At 59.5% G+C, this 15,877-nt stretch overlaps 3 protein-coding genes across 4 annotated transcripts; all 3 read right to left on the minus strand.

Moving 5' to 3' along the window:
* Positions 1-24: 24 nt before the first annotated feature.
* Positions 25-1,203, minus strand: LOC114511641 (lutropin subunit beta). Its single transcript, XM_036012854.1, has 3 exons — positions 1,093-1,203; positions 598-783; positions 25-302 (listed from the first exon to the last, which is right to left on the minus strand). The coding sequence occupies exons 1-3, from the start codon at positions 1,201-1,203 to the stop codon at positions 60-62; spliced, it is 540 nt and encodes a 179-aa protein (XP_035868747.1). The 3' UTR covers positions 25-59.
* Positions 1,204-7,340: 6,137 nt separating this feature from the next.
* On the minus strand, positions 7,341-10,526 carry LOC114510891. The gene is made up of 5 exons (XM_028529395.2): positions 10,142-10,526; positions 9,646-9,846; positions 9,370-9,531; positions 8,551-8,678; positions 7,341-8,060 (listed from the first exon to the last, which is right to left on the minus strand). The coding sequence occupies exons 1-5, from the start codon at positions 10,295-10,297 to the stop codon at positions 7,706-7,708; spliced, it is 1,002 nt and encodes a 333-aa protein (XP_028385196.1). The 5' UTR covers positions 10,298-10,526; the 3' UTR covers positions 7,341-7,705.
* A 1,077-nt stretch (positions 10,527-11,603) lies between these two features.
* Positions 11,604-14,618, minus strand: NTF4 (neurotrophin 4). Of its 2 annotated transcripts, none has more exons than XM_036012519.1 (3): positions 14,485-14,618; positions 13,500-13,623; positions 11,604-12,924 (listed from the first exon to the last, which is right to left on the minus strand). In XM_036012519.1, exon 3 carries the CDS (start codon positions 12,910-12,912, stop codon positions 12,280-12,282), a length of 633 nt encoding a protein of 210 aa, XP_035868412.1. In that variant the 5' UTR covers positions 12,913-12,924; positions 13,500-13,623; positions 14,485-14,618; the 3' UTR covers positions 11,604-12,279. The 2 variants fall into 2 exon arrangements, with proteins under 2 accessions (XP_035868412.1, XP_035868413.1); XM_036012520.1 differs by lacking the exon at positions 14,485-14,618 and adding an exon at positions 14,018-14,180.
* Positions 14,619-15,877: the final 1,259 nt, after the last annotated feature.

Consider the following 15,877-nt stretch of genomic DNA (forward strand, 5'->3'; position numbering starts at 1 on the left):
AGTTCCCGGAGCAGGAGCTGGAGCTGGGATGGGTGTGGGGAGCTGGGGGCAGGGCACTCTTAGAGAAAGACGAGGTCTGGGAGGGTAGGGTGGTCACAGGCCAAGGGTTGGGGTCTGGGACCCCCACAATCGGAGCTGCTGAGGCGGCAGGGCCCACAGCGACAGCTGATGGCCACAGGGAAGGAGACCATTGGGTCCACGCCACGCGGGCAGCCGGGGAGCCGGACAGAGGCGAACCTGAGCTCGTGGTAGGTGCACACGGGCTGGGGCACAGGTGGCAGGAGGGCTGGCAGCACCCGCACCTGGAGGCCGGGACGGGGCCTCTGCTCAGGGCCCTCGCCTGGTCTCCCCGCTGCCCCCCACGAATATCAGACTCCCGTGTTCCTGAGACCCTCTGTATTCTCCCTCCCACACACCCAACTCTAACTCCAGTTCCCCACCACCAGGTGGTGGGTGGGGGGAGGGCAGGCCACATTTCCACCTTACTGCCACAGCCCCTCAGTGGACCAGGAGCTGCAGGGTCCACCCTAGCGCCGAGCTGGCAGCACCTGCCCTCCAGCCAGCAGGGCTTGTCCCCGCCCACTCTGCGCAGCTTACCATGCTGGGGCAGTAGCCGGCACAGATGCTGGTGGTGAAGGTGATGCAGACCGGGCAGGCTTCTTTCTCGGCAGCCAGGGTGGCGTTGATGGGCCGGCACAGCGGCCTCGGTGGCTCCTTGGATGCCTGCACCCCACCCGCGCTCAGCAGCAGCCACAACAGCAGCCCCTGGAGTGAGGCGCTGGCTCAGGGCCAGCCTCAGATGTCTGCCCCAGATGCTACCCTCCTGTTCCCCGCATGTGCACTCAGGGACCCAGCTTCCCTGCCTGTCGGCTTCCATTCCAGGCCACCCCTCTGCTTTGATCCTCTGTCCCGATGCACGGGGACCCCAGATACCCGTGCTCGGACCCCGCCCCACTGCACCCCTCTCCCAGCAGGAAGCCTGCTGGCTACCCACACCCCCCCAGAAAGAGACCTCCTTCACCAGGTCACAGGACTCTTGGCAACTGTGTCCTGGGTGGGGTGGCGAGGGACTTGGAGGCCCTTCAGCCTTACCTGGAGCATCTCCATCCTCAGTGCCTCCCTGTGGACTCTACCTGGTTTTATACCTGCAGGGGGTTTTATGCCTGTGGGGGCGGGCAGCAAGGCCACTGGGGGCGGCGGCATGGCGGGTAACCTGGACACTAATCTCCTCGGGGGCGAGGGACAAGGCCAGGGAGGTGCAGTGGTGGCTAAATGTAGCCCCCCCTCCCCCCGTTCCCTGAGCGACTTGGCACCAAGAAGCAGGAGACACCCTAGGTGACAACTGACTCTGCAGACTCGGCCCTCGGGTGCCAAAGAGGGCGTGTTGGGGGCCCAGGAAAGGGGACAGGAAGCCCTGGGCTGTGCTAGCAGGTTGCATAGCCCTGTCACTGCCTGTATGGGAGGGGGGTCCTGGGGGAGGCCAGAGTTCACAATCCTGGAATGCTGATTGTGGAAGCCTCCACCCTGCCCCACTGAAAGCCAGGGTCCAACCTCACAGGAGGGCTCAGCTTCAATATTGCATCCTGTGACCAGGAAGCGGGTGGCCTGCACCCAGATATCCCCCATGCAGGGATTTAGCGGGAGCACCCTGTCCCCCACACTCAGGCCCCCAGAAACCAGGGTGCCAGGGCTGACCCAGCAAACAGCAGCAGTGTAGACCCCACATGGGGTTGTGCTGGACACGGCCCTCCCAACACTCGCGGTGGAAGGCAGGCCAGAGGGCCCCTGGCCAGAAGGAACATGTATGGCTTTGGAAACGGATCATAGCTCTCTCATCTCCTTTTGTGAGAGGCTTCTTGTCCCGTGTGACTGCTTCTTAACCTTTTCTCTTTGCACAAACACACTGAGGGAATGTGGTTTAGTCACTCACAAGGCACGTGCCCCCATTGTCGGGACTCCGGAAAGCCCGTCCTGCTTCGTGGATCTGCTGTGCGTGGTGTGCCCTGTAATGTGCGTTAAAGGCTGTGTCTGCTCCACGCGGCCCTCCGTGTGGGTTTTCCGGTTTATCAGAAGGAGCAATAGAGATCCCCAGGCTCAACCTCCTGCATTACAATTGGCATAATCATCGGTAGGATTTGGATACACCAAAAACTCCCTGCATGGAGTCGACTGTGGGTGACGTCGTGCAGGGTGAGGGGATACCAGGAGGAATCCCGGGCTGGCCAGCAGATTCTCCGTGGTATTTGACACATGGGGACCGCCATGGAATGGGGGTAAGTGGGGAGCACCCCTGAAACTCGTGATGCCTCCTACAAGCCTTGCAACATATGGGAGAGCAGTGCACCCCCGGCGGGGAAAAGAAAGACCTTCGCCACATAGCCGCCCCTGTGGGCTGGTTAATGTCCACTGCATTATGGAGGGCCACAGAGACAGAGAGAGGCGGAGGAGCATGCTGTGCATTCAGAAGAGGAAACTAGAAAAGGAACACGTGTCTCCTAATGGCAGACAGTAAAGACGTCCTAGGAAGACAATTAGAACAGGCACCAATTACAGGACTCAGCGTGCCGCTTTGCCAGGGCCCAGGGGCGACGACTGGCACCCACTCGTATACGGCGACCGCGTCTCCGTCTGACTGGAATCCTCAGAAGTGGGATCCTACGGCTGAATGCGAAAGTGATTCAGACTGAGAGATTTTTTAAAAAACATTTATTTACTTATTTATTTTTAGAGAGGGGAAAGGAAGGAGAAAAAGAGGGAGAGAAACTCAGTGTGTGGTTGCCTCTGGCATGCCCCCTACTGGGGACCTGGCCCACAACCCAGACATGTGCCCTGACACTGGAATCCAACCTGCTGTATCAGCCAGGATAGTCGGAGACATCTTAATAGATGTGAGCGGGGAGGTCGTAGAGAGAGAAGAAGAGAAATTTGTGGCTCATCTGATTATGACTGAGAAGATGAAGACCCACAGCCACGGGTGCCGCAGGGCGCTCCAGTGCCACCTCGCACACCACCTCTGTCCCAGCCCCTACACCCCTGCGGAGCTAGTAGAGCTGGCTACTGAGCTCAGACAGAAAGGGTGCGAATCCATCACAGGGTTGCTAGTGAGGCTGTGGGATAGAGGGGCTGGTGGCATTTTGCTTACAGGGGATGAATTGAAACACATGTCCACTGTCACCCCCCATCCCTCCTTGAGGCAAAGGATTCTCGGGCTGGAGCCCAAGCCGACCACACAGCTGCTCTCCTCATGTGGCTAATGGCTGGCTATAGGGCGGCGTGGCCCGATGAAGAGGAATCTACCCTCTAACCCGAGCCAGACCAGTTGACTAGAACTCCAGCAGTTCAACCAGGAACGAGGCACGCGGCATGCTGTCTATAACCCATGGTCCAATGGGCCAGATATGGGAAGATTTCCCACCAGATGAGGGACCAGGCTGTGCAAACAGCATCCTTGGCTTACTCTGGCACCTTGCTCTCTATCTTGTCCACCAAAGTGGGTGAGGTTTTTTTAATATTTAAGATTTTCTTTATTTATTTTCTAAGAGAGGAGAGAGGGGAAGGGTGGGAGAAAGAGAGAGAGAGAAACATCAATGTGTGGTTGTCTCTCATGCGCCCTCTGCTGAGGACCCGGTCTGCAACCCAGGCATGTGCCCTGACTGGGAATCGAACCAGTGACCCTTTGGTTCACAGGCCACAACACTGAGCCACCCCAGCCAGGGCCAAGGTGGGTGATTTTATACAAGAAGTGGCACAGATGTTGCCGACGCAGGGGAAGTCAAGCTACTGAGGCAAGAGAAAGGAAGAAGTCGGGTAGAAGAGAAGGACCGAGGAAGGAAAACAGAGAACCCAACTGTGACGTGAGCAGGAAGGGCCAGCGAAAGGGACGCACAAACAACTGTGCAGTGACCTGGGACCAGCCAGGTAGACAAAGACAGACAGACAAGAAGCCTACCCGCATTCCTGTAAGTCCGTGGCAGCAACCAAAACCTGAGCAAACGTTCCAGCCCCATCGTGACACCTGCCGTCTGAACGTTGGACTGGACGCCGTTGACTGGAGTGGTCGACTAGTGCCCCCAGGGCCAATGCCCATGCTCAGCTGACTTCACTGCTGCCTCCCTAGTGGAGCTGCCTCCGGCCTGTCCAGAGGGTGCTCCATGGGGAGGGGTCTTTGTGTAGGGGGTTGTCCGGGGGACCCGCTTACGAGGACCCAGTGGGGACCAGAGGCCACGTGCAGAACTTGCTATTCCCTGGTCCCCAAAGAATGCACACAGTGCCGGCTTTAGCTGATACTGGTGCAGAGTGTGCTCTCATGTACAATGACCCAGAGAGATTTAGGGGACCCACAACTGCCATTGACAGCTACAGAGGACAGTCCATTCGGGTGCAGGCTGTGACACTGACTCTTGCAATAGGGTGTTCACCACCACGCCACTACAAGGTGAACGTTTCCCCTATCCCCAAGGATGTTGGAGGAATTGGCATTTAGCGGGCATGCGCCTACACACCACTGTAGGGGGAGTTTTGCCTCCAAATAAGGGTTACAAAGGACGTTTTGAGGGGGGTGCCAGACACCCCCCCCATGTCACTTCCCACTCCCCGTAGAATAGTGGCCACCAAACAATGCTGCCTTAGGAGACCAGGGAGACCACAGAAGAACTGGCTAAGGTGAATGTCATCACACCGGCCCACAGCCCCGAAAACTCACCTGTGGGCCTAGCCAAAGGTGGGGGTGGAGGTGGGGTGGGGAGCTTGGTGCATGCCTGCAGATTACAGAGAACTAAATAAGGTGACCCTCCCTCTCTTTGCAGCCGTGCCTAACGCCGCCAGCCTCCTGGACCAGCTCAGCCATGAGTTGGGCACGTACTGTTATGTATTAGGTTGAGCTAATGCCTTTTCCTCTACCAATATTGATCCCGAAAGCCAGGGCCAGTGTGCCTTCACCTGGGAAGGCCGCCAGTGGACATTTAGTGTCCTGCCTCAAGGTTACCTGCATGGCCCAACTGTTTTCTGCAGCCTCGTGGCTGAAGACTCAGCTGCATGGGCTGTACCATCCTCTGTGAGATTGTGCCATTACTTTGATGATATTGTGCTGACCTCTGACTCTCTCTGAGTTAGAACATGCCGCTCTGCAGCTGTGGGCCCACCCGCAGGGTGGAGGATGGGTGGTCAATTCCAACAAAAGCCAGAGACCTGGATTGTCTGTCAAATTCCTGGTTATCATTTGGTCAGGAAAGACAAAGGTGATGCCTGCTGTTTTGGTAGATGAGATTCAGCTGTGGCTGGTGTGGCTCAGTGGATTGAATGCCAGCCTACCAACCAAAGGGTCACTGGTTCGATTTCCAGTCACGGCACATGCCTGGGTTGTGGGCCAGGTCCCCAGTAGGGGCCATGTGAATGTCAACCACACATTGATGTTTTTCTCCCTCTCTTTCTCCCTCCCTTCCCCTCTGTCTAAAAATAAATAAAATCTTAAAAAAAAATTCAACCTTTTTCCATCCCACAGAACCTGAAGCAATTATAGGAATTTCAGGTACTGGCGGGCTTTCGTAATACACTTAGCTCAGCTAGTGCACCCCCTTTCCTGCTTTGCCCACAGAGTAGCCACTGGGATTGGGGGGAAGAGCATGACCAGGGCTTTGAGGCTGCTAAGCAAGCGGTAACAACCATATAAGCACTGGGGGTCACACATTAACCTCGGGCGTGTGATCTGGATGTCCACGTCACCCCTGGAGTCTATGCCTGGGCCTCTGGCAACAGCAAGGGTGCACCAAGGCGCCCCTGGCTTCTGGTCCCAGCTCTGGGAGGGGGTATAGGCCTGATATGGCCCGTTAGAACAAGTGAACACTGTTTACCAGGCTCTCCTGGCCTCGGAGGCCACTCCTGGACCGGCTGAGGCTTGAGCCCAGAGCCCATACTACCTATCCCATCGCTGGAGGGGACAGGACTTGGCAAACCGGCCCACGAGCTCAGCAGCACAGATGGCCCCTCTGACTGAGCAGAGTGCACATCTCCCACAGAAAAACAAACTAGCCATGAGCCCTCTCAGCCAGGAATTGCAGCAGCTCCTGGGCCCAGTTACTTACCAAGACATGGGCACGGAGGTCGAGCTCTTCTTCCCGCTCCTGGGCCTACTATTAACGAGGGACAAGCCCCTGTGCCTGAGGACACCCAGTATATTGGTGGTTCCTACCGGGGCCAGCCGCCCACCTAGAGGGCAGAGGCCTACCAGCCCAGCACGGATGGTGTGTGTATGGAAGGTGGCTCCAGACGAAGTAGCCAATGGGCTGAATTGAGAACCTTCTGGAGAGTCAGAGCCCGAGAACCTGGGCCGGTGACCATGCACACAGACAGCTGGGTGGTGTACACAGGACTGACCCTGGTGGCAGCGAGACGATCGGCAAGTGGCTGGAAAACCCCTGTGGGGCAGGGCCTATAGAAGGACATCTATGAGCATAGTCTGGAAATGGTGATAACGCTTTACCAAGACGACGGACGTCAGCCTCTCCGCAGCCCGGACAATGCCCAGCCGATGACCTGGCACGCCCCCGCTATTGGAAGAGGCTCCAGTAAAGACACGGCCAAGTGCCTCCGTGAAAGATGCGCCGTGCAAGACAGGAGACTTTATGGGAAGGGCTAGAGGCTTGGGGTCTGCTGCTCCATCACTCTGATCTGTGCAGAGGAGCACCCTCATTGCTGCCCCTTCAAGATACGGGTGGCCTGTGACAGGGGAACACCCCCCGACCCGCTGGCAGGTGGACCACGTTGGACCCCTGCCACCACCTAAGGCTCATGCTGTGCCCTGGCATGCGTGAACATGACTCCTGGCCTGCCGCAAGCAGACCCGTGCAAGCGGGCCACCCAAGGCCTAATGTAGCTCTGTGCCACCTATGGGACCCCGGATATCATAGAGAGCAACCAAGGCACCCATCTCATGGGACATCGGGTACAGGAAAAGGCCGGCGCCCTCAGTAGAGATTGGAGGGCCCCTCTGCCATCAGGCCCCTCCCACCTCACTGAAAGGTACAGCAGCCTCCTGAAAGAGGCAGGTTGGCTGGAGGGCCCCTGGCCAGAAGGAATGTGTTTGGCTTTGTAAATGGACTGTAATCCCCTCCTTATCTCCTTTTGGGAGAGGCTTCTTGCTCTGTGTGACTGACTGCTTCTAGACCCTTTCTCTCTGAGAGTACACACTGAGGGAATGTAGTTTAGAGAGTCACGAGCAAGGCACAGGCCCCCTCTGTCTGGGACCCCTTCAAACACGTCTCGGACTCAGGGACGCGTGGTCCCTCCATCTGCCGCCACTGGTGCTCCCTGTACTGTGAACTATAAAAGCTACATCTGCGCCATCCAATCCTCCCTAGGGTTTTTTTTTGTTGTTTATCTGATGTAGTGGTCGAGCTCCTGGGCCTCGACGCTGCTTTACACTGTCATTGACAAAGATAAGCTCAGCCCCATATGCCACCAAGGGCACCTCCCACCCGCTGACCCACATCCCAAAGTACGTATTCCCCGCCCACCACCGCCTCTATAATCCTGTGTGGCTCGCCCCGCCCACCGCCCAGTGGGTGTGCCCCAAGCCCTGTCCCGTCCCACTTGATGGGTGGGGTTCCCAAGCTCAGTCCCGCCTACTGTGTGCTCAGATGCTGTCTTCCAGGGTAGGCTCAGACTCCGCCCAGGGGGAGCTGTCTGCGGGCGGGGCTGGTGCTGCAGCTCAGACGAGAGCCGGCTTCCAACTGCCGTAGTTGGAGTACTCGGTGCGGTAGGCTTGCGGCATGCTGTAGATGCCGGGCACAGGCTTCCAGTGGGGGCCTCCCCAGGGAAGCTCCAGAGGGCAAAAGCGATCAAGCCGGCGGATCGGGTGCAGTGGGGCGCTGTAGGATTCCTGAACCAGAGGTAGCGCCCCGCGGTGCGGCACAGCAGGCGTCACCGGGCGGGCACGGGGCACACGGATCCGAGAGGAGGGCGGACAGAGCGGCTGCTGCGGGCCGTGGCCCCACGCCTTGGGAGTCTCCTCGAAGTTCCAGTAGTTCAGCGAGCCCTTGCCGGGGTATCCAAGCAACTCCTTCCTGTTGGGGGAGGCAGGGTGGGGAGAGCACAGCTGAACCCTCTGGAGGCGTCTGAGGATTCAGACCTCGGGGCCTGAGGACGCAGCAGAACGGAACCCTCCTGCGTTGTGAGGAGTCCGGGGCCTCCTCACACTTAGAATGGGGCTGGGGACTCCTAGCCTGGATTCTTGGGCGCTGGAGGTACGTTAGCGCCGGGAAGTTTTTCGCAACTTTGGGATGGAGTATCTGGGGACTCGCATGCCAAAGGAGCTCCGCCCCACTCCGGCAGGGCCCTGCTCCTAGATCCAGAACTGGCTCCTGGGCCCTCCGCAGGCTTCGTTGTCCTGAGGCTTGACGCTTAAGAATACCTGGGCGCCAAAAAAAGGCAGGGTCTGGGGTCCGACCTTCTGGTTCTAAGTCAGAGAGGGGGAGCTGACAACAGGGGCCTAGGCGTTCCACCAGCCTCCGCGGGGCTGGGCGGGGGTTATTGCGGATGGAAACCCAGGCTCACTTTGAGTAGGCCCGGAAGTCCCGGGCTGAGGTGGACAGATAGAACTGGTGGCGGTCCAGGATGCTCTGGTCGGGTCCTGTGAAAGGCTGGCCGACTAGCTTGGGGTTCTTCATCCAGGGGAGCAGAGCCTGAGGGGGGTCGGGCAGGAGGAATGCCCCAAAGAGATTTCATATCCCTTTCAAAGCCTTGGGTCCCAGACTGAGAACTCCTCTTCCTTCAGACTCAACAGCCTTTCTGGACCCGGCCTTCACACCCGCCCCCAGAATCACAAGCCTTCCTGACCAATTGATGCCAGCCCACGTTCGCTTTGCTCCCCAAATCAGAACCCTTACTAGGGTCACTCTGATCCCGAACACTTTCTGCCTGTCATAGAAAAGAAAGCCAAGCCCCCCAGACTTACACTTCCCTTGTCCTGAAGCTGGAATTGAGCCACACCTTGGCCGACAAGTCCTCCTAGCTTCATCCCTTCCCAGAAAGCCTAGCCCGCCTCTGGCTCCCCCAGAATATCCAAGACCAATGTTCTGCCTGGATCCGCCCCAGCCTCAGAAACCGCCTCAGCATTTGCTAGTTGCGGCCCCTAGCCTCATAGCTGGGATTTAGGGTCTTCAGTCCCCATGTCCAAATGGCGAAGCCCCTTCTCCTTATTCCTTACTCTCCTAATTTCACCCCAGAGCCTTTAGCCACGCCTCCAGGCTAAAAATTCCTTCTCACCCCGCCCCAGCGTCTCAGTCTGGTCCCTGGCGTATACTTCGGCCCTTCTGACCCGCCCCAGGAGCTCCAAGCTCTGTCTGCCCGTGCCCGCGTGGTTTTCTCCGCTACCTGAGAAGGGCCCCCGCAGTGGTGGTCCGCCGGCGCCGGGGGCTGGAGCGCGACGTAGCCGGTGACACTCCGGTCCAGGTCGGGCCAGCCGGAGTACTGCGCCCTCGCCTCGCTGCACTGGCACTTTGTGATCAGAGGGAGGCGCCAGCTGTGGTGTCTGAGCTGCGGGAAGGCGATGCGGGCACCCAACGTGGAGGTTCCCGGGACGGAACTGCGGTCCTCGGCCCTGTCCCCCCCCCACCCCCCTCCACGGACCTGGGCATCCTAGAACCTCACCTTTTCCCCTAAATCCTTGATCCCTATAATCCGCATGGGGTCCGCAGGTTCTGGGGCCCTGGGCTGCGCGTACGGCCCGCCGTAGGTCTTGGGCACAAAAGCCGAGCCAGAAGTCGTCTCCCATCTGTTGATGACCTCGTCGAAAGCCCCGATGTGCAAACCCTGCTTTGCGGCTGGGGGCAAGGGCTCCGCCTCGGCGGACTGGGCAGAAGGCGCGGGACGTCAGCTACAAAAACTCAGGCGCCTGGCCCACCAGCCTTGACCTCCCCGCGTCGGTCCCCAGCCCTTCCCGCTCTCCCGTTCCAGGCATCCAGGTTCCCTGGCCTTTCCTCCACGGACCCAGAACTCAGAGACGCTCCTGCTTCAGTTAGGAGTCCAAGCCACCGATCCCCCTTTCTTTCAGCAAGGTGTCTGGACCTTTGGGCCCCTCCTCCTTCAGACACAGGAGTCTGGACTTCCAGGCTCCTCTTGGTGAGGAACCTAGGGGTCCTCTCACCTGGAAGGTGGGCGGAGGGAAGGGCGCGGGTGGGATAATATGGTGGGCCACGCCACTGCTGGTGAGATGCCACTTGGGCCAGCATCCAGGCAGCTCCGTCCCGGAGATGGGGGGCCTGGGAGGGCCACAGCGCAGAGCTAGGGTCTGGCTGGCCATGATCCCTCCCCCTCCCCATAGCCAAGCAGGAGGTTTGTTGTTGCTGTTGCCCTAGGTGACAGAACCCGCCCTGGCTGAATCCAGCCAATGGAGGGCCTGCCGGCGGGTGGGTGGGTACTGTGAGAAAAAGTCCCCGGCACCGGGCACCGAGGGACAGGGACTTGGACAAAGAGGGCAGAGACCCCAAGAGGACCACAGAAACTTAGAGAGGTTGCGGGGGGCGCACCCAGACAGAAGGGCAGACTCGGGAAACAAGGGAAGGGGAATCAAAAGTCCAATTTTAGAGTTTTAGAGACACCCCTGGTGTGGGGGTGGGCGGGGGGGGGGGGGGACCAAAGAGGGCACAGCAGAGAGGGAGACAGAAACCAGAGCGGAAGTGGTCAAAGACCTAGGGAGCAGGGAACAGTCCGGGCAGAGACCCAGAGGGAGAGGCGGGTAGAGACCACCCAGCACATCAGGAAATCCGTGAGAAACACTCTCAGCCCCCATTCCTGTAGGGTCCCGGCCCTCGCAGCAGCCCGCTCCCTCAGCCAGGCCTGTCTACCTGAGGCTAACGATTTCCCGCGGGCCGTCCCTCCCTCCCTACGTGTGCAGCGTCAGCGTCAGTGTCCGCTTTGTCTGCCCTGCTGCCTTTGATTTGGCTGAAAATTTCCACCTGGACACAGGGGCGGGCAGAGCGGGAGAAATACCCAGGGAAGGACTAAGCCACAAAGCCAGTGGTGGGGGTGCGGAAAGAGCTTTGACGAATAAGAAGAAATACAAGAATGGGTGAGAGACAGTGACTAAGAAACAGAGACAGAAAAAGAGCTCCTGTCCCAGAGACATGAGATGGGGAAGCGGCAAAAGAAAGAAAGAGAGACCAGAACTGCAGACCTGGGACAGAGATGCAGCCTCAGAGGCCGCCCCACCCTTCTCCCCAGGGGCCCAGTCTGTGATGGTGCCGGATCTCTATGCCCTCAGCCCAGAGCTGGCTCTCTAATAAAGCCTGTGTGTTGGTAACAGTGTGAAGCTGTGGAGTGGGAATACGTGATGGGGTGCCCTGAGGATGGGGGGTCTGCCCCTGACTTCTCTGGTCACTGCCTCGCTTTAAAGATCTTTTGGCTGAGGCCCCTGGCTCCTTGGCCCCACTAACTCATCCTGCCGACCCATTCTGTAGACAGGGAACACTGAAACTGCCTTCTGGCCCCCTCACTCAGGTTTCTAGGGTCCCCACCCCTGTTGGGTTGTTCTGGCCTATCAGTGTCCAAATGACCCCTGATCCTCTCCAGGGGTCAGGCCAGTGGGTCAGAACCTCATGGCCTCCTCAAGCTGGACAATGTTAGTGTTTATTTCTTTCCCAATGTGGGGTAAAGGTCGAGACAGGGAAGGGTGGTGGAAACCTGACTCTAAGTCCCCACCAGGGCCAAATTCTCTAGCATCCTGACCTCCTATCTTGCATACCTACTGTGACAGGTAGGTCATATCACAAAACAGAGCATTCTTGCCCCATCTGACCTAGTTAACTTCCCATTCGAATCCTAGCTTCCAGCCAGTTGCTCACACATTCCAGTTTTTATGCTCCCCAACTGACTCCTTAGCACAGTCCCTCCCTGTCACTCTCTCCAGGATGGGCGAGGTGATGTCCCCTGAGATCACATAGTCAGCAACTTAGAAGCCACAGGCCTCCAGGGTTAAGTCCACCAAGCTGATGTGACAAGTCGTATATTAGAGCTGACAAACAGCAGGCAGTCAGAAAACACGGGCTGTCATCATCATCATCACCCTCGGGTTCACAGGAGGACTCCTATTCATCCTTCAAAACCCTATTTGGTTTTGCTTCGTACAAATTGTACAGATTGAGCTCTCAAAATCAGAGAGCCATGATTTTTGTGACCATTGAACCAGTTCCCAAAACAAGGCCCAGAGCAGCCAAGTCACGCCTGAGGTCCCTTGGCAACCTGCTCTCTTTCTTCCTCTGTGGGTCCAGTTCCTAGGCACGGGCCTCAGGCCCGGCCAGTCCGGCTGAGGAGTGTGCAGACACAGGCCGTGTCGATTCGGATCCATCGCCAGCCCACACGGCCCTGAGCATCGGTGGTCAATGCCCGCACATAGGACTGCTTGGCCTTACACTCGGACACCCAGTGCCTCCGGTCCACGCCCCGGCAGCCCCCTCCGCCTGCACCGGGACCACCTTCCCCTGTGTTGTCAGCCTTGCAGCGGGTCTCAAAGAAATACTGGCGGAGGGGACTGCCGCCAGCCGCAGGCACCTCGCCCAGCACCTCCACCTCGCGCCCACGCAGGTCCACAGCCGTCCGGCGGTCTGTCACCCAGCTGCTGACAGCATCGCACACAGCCAGCTCTCCCCGGCGACTCGCGGGTGCTGTCTCGCTCACCCCTCGCCGAGTGCGGTTAGCAGGGCTGCCTGGGGGCTCCCCGAAGGCCCCAGCCTCCAGCAGGAAGAGCAAAGGGGGGCCTGAGGGGGCACCCCTGGACAGTACTACTCGGGGGGACAGGAGGTCCCACTCAGGGGCTGGAAATGCGGGCAATGGCGAGGGCGGGGGGTGGGGTTCCACTGGAACACAGGGGAGGAGGCTGAGGAGGAGGATGGGGAGGGACCATGAGGGGTGGGGGAGCATCTCGCTGAACACCTGAGGGGGAGAGGAAAGCTGGAGTTAGAGAAGAGGGTAACAACTGGGGGGGCCTGCATGGCAGAACCACAGGGGGGCCTTTGTTCTAGAACCTCGGGGGACCCTGTGTCCTAGGATTGGATAATGTCTACCTTCCAGATTCTTCTACTCCTATTACTACTAATAATTATAATTATTCTACTACTGTTACTAATAATAGCCAGCAATTAGGGAAATACAGGCTCAGAGAGGTTAGCAACTTGTACCAGGTCACACAGCCAGCAAATGCCAGAACTGGGACCCCGGTCTGAGCAACTGCACCCTGCCACACTGCCTCCGAAACCCCAAGGGACCCTAAGTCCCACAGCCTGGAGGAGGTCTGAGGTCCCGAAACTCTGAGAAAAGCCAGTCCTGGAATTCTAGGGTGACCCAACTTCAGCTCCAGTCACAAGGCAAGACAAGTCAGGCAGGGCCTCGGTTTCCCTGGCTGTGACAGTGACCTGGGGCTGGGAGATGCAGGCGGAGGTGTGGGGATACTGCATGTTCTCTACAACATTCTGGAAGCCTGTGGTTCTGGGAAAGGGTGGTTACCGGACCTGTCAGCACCTACTCCACCTCCGAGCTTCCGGGCTGGGGGCCCCCAGGCTCCAGGGGGCCCCTGGGGGGGACACAGGCGGCCCCCTCCTTCCTGACATCTCAGTAGAGGGAGGGGGCAACTACCTAGGGGAAGAAGGGAAGCGGCAGGTTATACAGGCAGGTTGGGGGAAGGGGCCTGAACCCCTGACGCTCCCCTTCCAGGGTTCCTTTTAAAGTGTAGGGTACCCGAGAGTCGAGGCCACGCCCCCTTTCCAGAGGCCTCCTTCCCTGCGCAGGTGATGGCTCCTGGCTGCGATGGAAAGCAGATGGGGGAGGAGAGGGGAGGGGCGAGGCTGGAAAAGATTACATCCTCCTCGGCCCATTCATCTCTCAGACAGGGTGGGGGTGGGGCTGGGCTGGACACCCGGGTACCTGAGGGCCCACACTCAAGAAGCCCTGGGTCCCCGAGGCTGCTTACTGGAATGTTTTCCCCACACGGGACAGGCCAGGGCCCGTCCAAGACTCCTGCTGCGCATACCTGGAGAGGCTGCCTGCCCTGGCTGCGAGATGAGGAGTGGGAAGGTGGGGTGTGAAGAGGGGCGCGCACGGGACCAGGAGTGTAGGTCCCCAGCTGCCTCTTCCCTCAGACCCGGAGTCCTGGGTCTCGGCTGCCTGGCCCCTTGGTGGCTAGACCCCCCGGCCCCTCCCTCAGCAGCAGGAGTCCAGGCCCCCGAATTCCTCCTCCCTCAGACCCAGGAGTTCTGAAGTTCAGGGCCCCTCCTCCCCAGGCACTCAGAAACACGGACTCGCAAAAGATTCGGGCTGACTGTCCGGACCCTTGAGACCCCTCCGGGGGAACCCGCCGCTCTTCCGAGATGTTTCTCTCCTGCCTCAGTTTCCTCCGCCAAGCCCCGCCCCTGACGGCCCCGCCCACGTCCCTCCCTACCCGGGGGCAGGGCGACCCGGACGCCGGAATCCCGCAGGAGGAGGCGCCGAGGCTCTTACCTGGGGCGCCCTCCTCGGCTCCCTTGGCTGCCCCTGGCGCGGCGGCACCTCCTCCTCCTGCTCGTCGGCTGCAGGGACGCGCGCTCGCCCGCCGGCTCCTCGCTGCACACGCTCCGGAGGGCCCGGGTCGGGGGCGGGGGCGGGGCGGCGCCGGACGGCGGAGGAGGGGCCGGGGGATCCCGCCTTCTACACGCGGGCCGGGACCTTGGAAGCCCGGCCTGGCTCGCTCAGCCCTCCGCCCGCCTCGGTCTCAGGAGTCCGGGCCCCCGGCCCCTCCTCCCTGTGCTCCGGGAGTGGAGACCCCCAGCGTCTCCTCCCTCAGACCCAGGAATCCAGGCCCCCAGGCCCCTCCTCCCTCGGACCGGGGAGTGGGAACCCCCATTCCCCCTCCTCCCTCAGACCCAGGAATCCGAGCGCCCAGCCCCTCCTCTCTCGGACCCGTGAGTCTGGGCTTGGGATTCCTTTGCATTCTCTTGCCAGTGAAGTGTCAATCCCCAGGCAGATTCCCACCCTCTGCTCTCATCCTCTTTCCCAGGAGCTCAGGGCCAGACATTAACCAGCTGGACTTGGGCAGTGATAAGGCCCCAGGCCGGGGAGACAGTGAATGCGGGGGGCTCTCCCACGAGGGCTTCTCTCCTGGAATTTCCTGGGTGGGGTCTGGGGAGAGGGTCTTGTCCTGAGCTCAGATAAGAGAACGTCAAGGTATTGTAGGACTCGGAGATGGATATGGTTTGGGGACAGAATGACCTTAGAGAAAGAAAGTCAGTAGTGACAGACGAAGGGAGGCGGGTGAAAGGCACAGAAACGGGGAGGAAAAGGGGACAGAGTCCAAGGGAAATAGGGGGACAGAAAGTCAGAGAGAGAGAGAAGACACAGACCCAAAGAGGAGACAGACACCTGGAGAGATGGGGCCAGAGCCCAGAAGGGGGACAGAGCCCCAGAGAGACAGTCAGAGACCCTAGACAGCGACATGGGAGCTGGAGTCTGGGACAGTCCTGTCTCAGGGCCCTCCCCTGAGTTATTTTCAGGAGGGAAGTTGACACTTGCCTTCTGGGGGGAGGGCATCCCATACCCCTCCCTCCTAAATATAGCATGGCAAGGGGGCAGGAAGGGTGTCCCCGATGAGGGTGTTCCCCTCTCCTCTGCCCCATCACAGCCAAGGCAACACAGAATGCAGACACAGTTGTTTCTTGGGGCGGGGGAGGGGCACTTCCCAGGCCTCCAGTGTCCAGTGGAGTCATCTCCCTGACCTCTCCACACTCCTCCCTCTCCCCGTCCCGTAGCACCCAGCACGGCCCGTTCCTGCTAGAGGCAGCCTGTGCAACACCCCGGCTCCAGCCGGATGGCCCGGGAGAGGAAGCAGAGAGGAGTCACTGGGCAGCAGTTTCTGTCC

The sequence above is a fragment of the Phyllostomus discolor genome, chromosome 12 (genome assembly GCF_004126475.2).
Source record: "Phyllostomus discolor isolate MPI-MPIP mPhyDis1 chromosome 12, mPhyDis1.pri.v3, whole genome shotgun sequence".
Classification (NCBI taxonomy): domain Eukaryota; kingdom Metazoa; phylum Chordata; class Mammalia; order Chiroptera; family Phyllostomidae; genus Phyllostomus; species Phyllostomus discolor.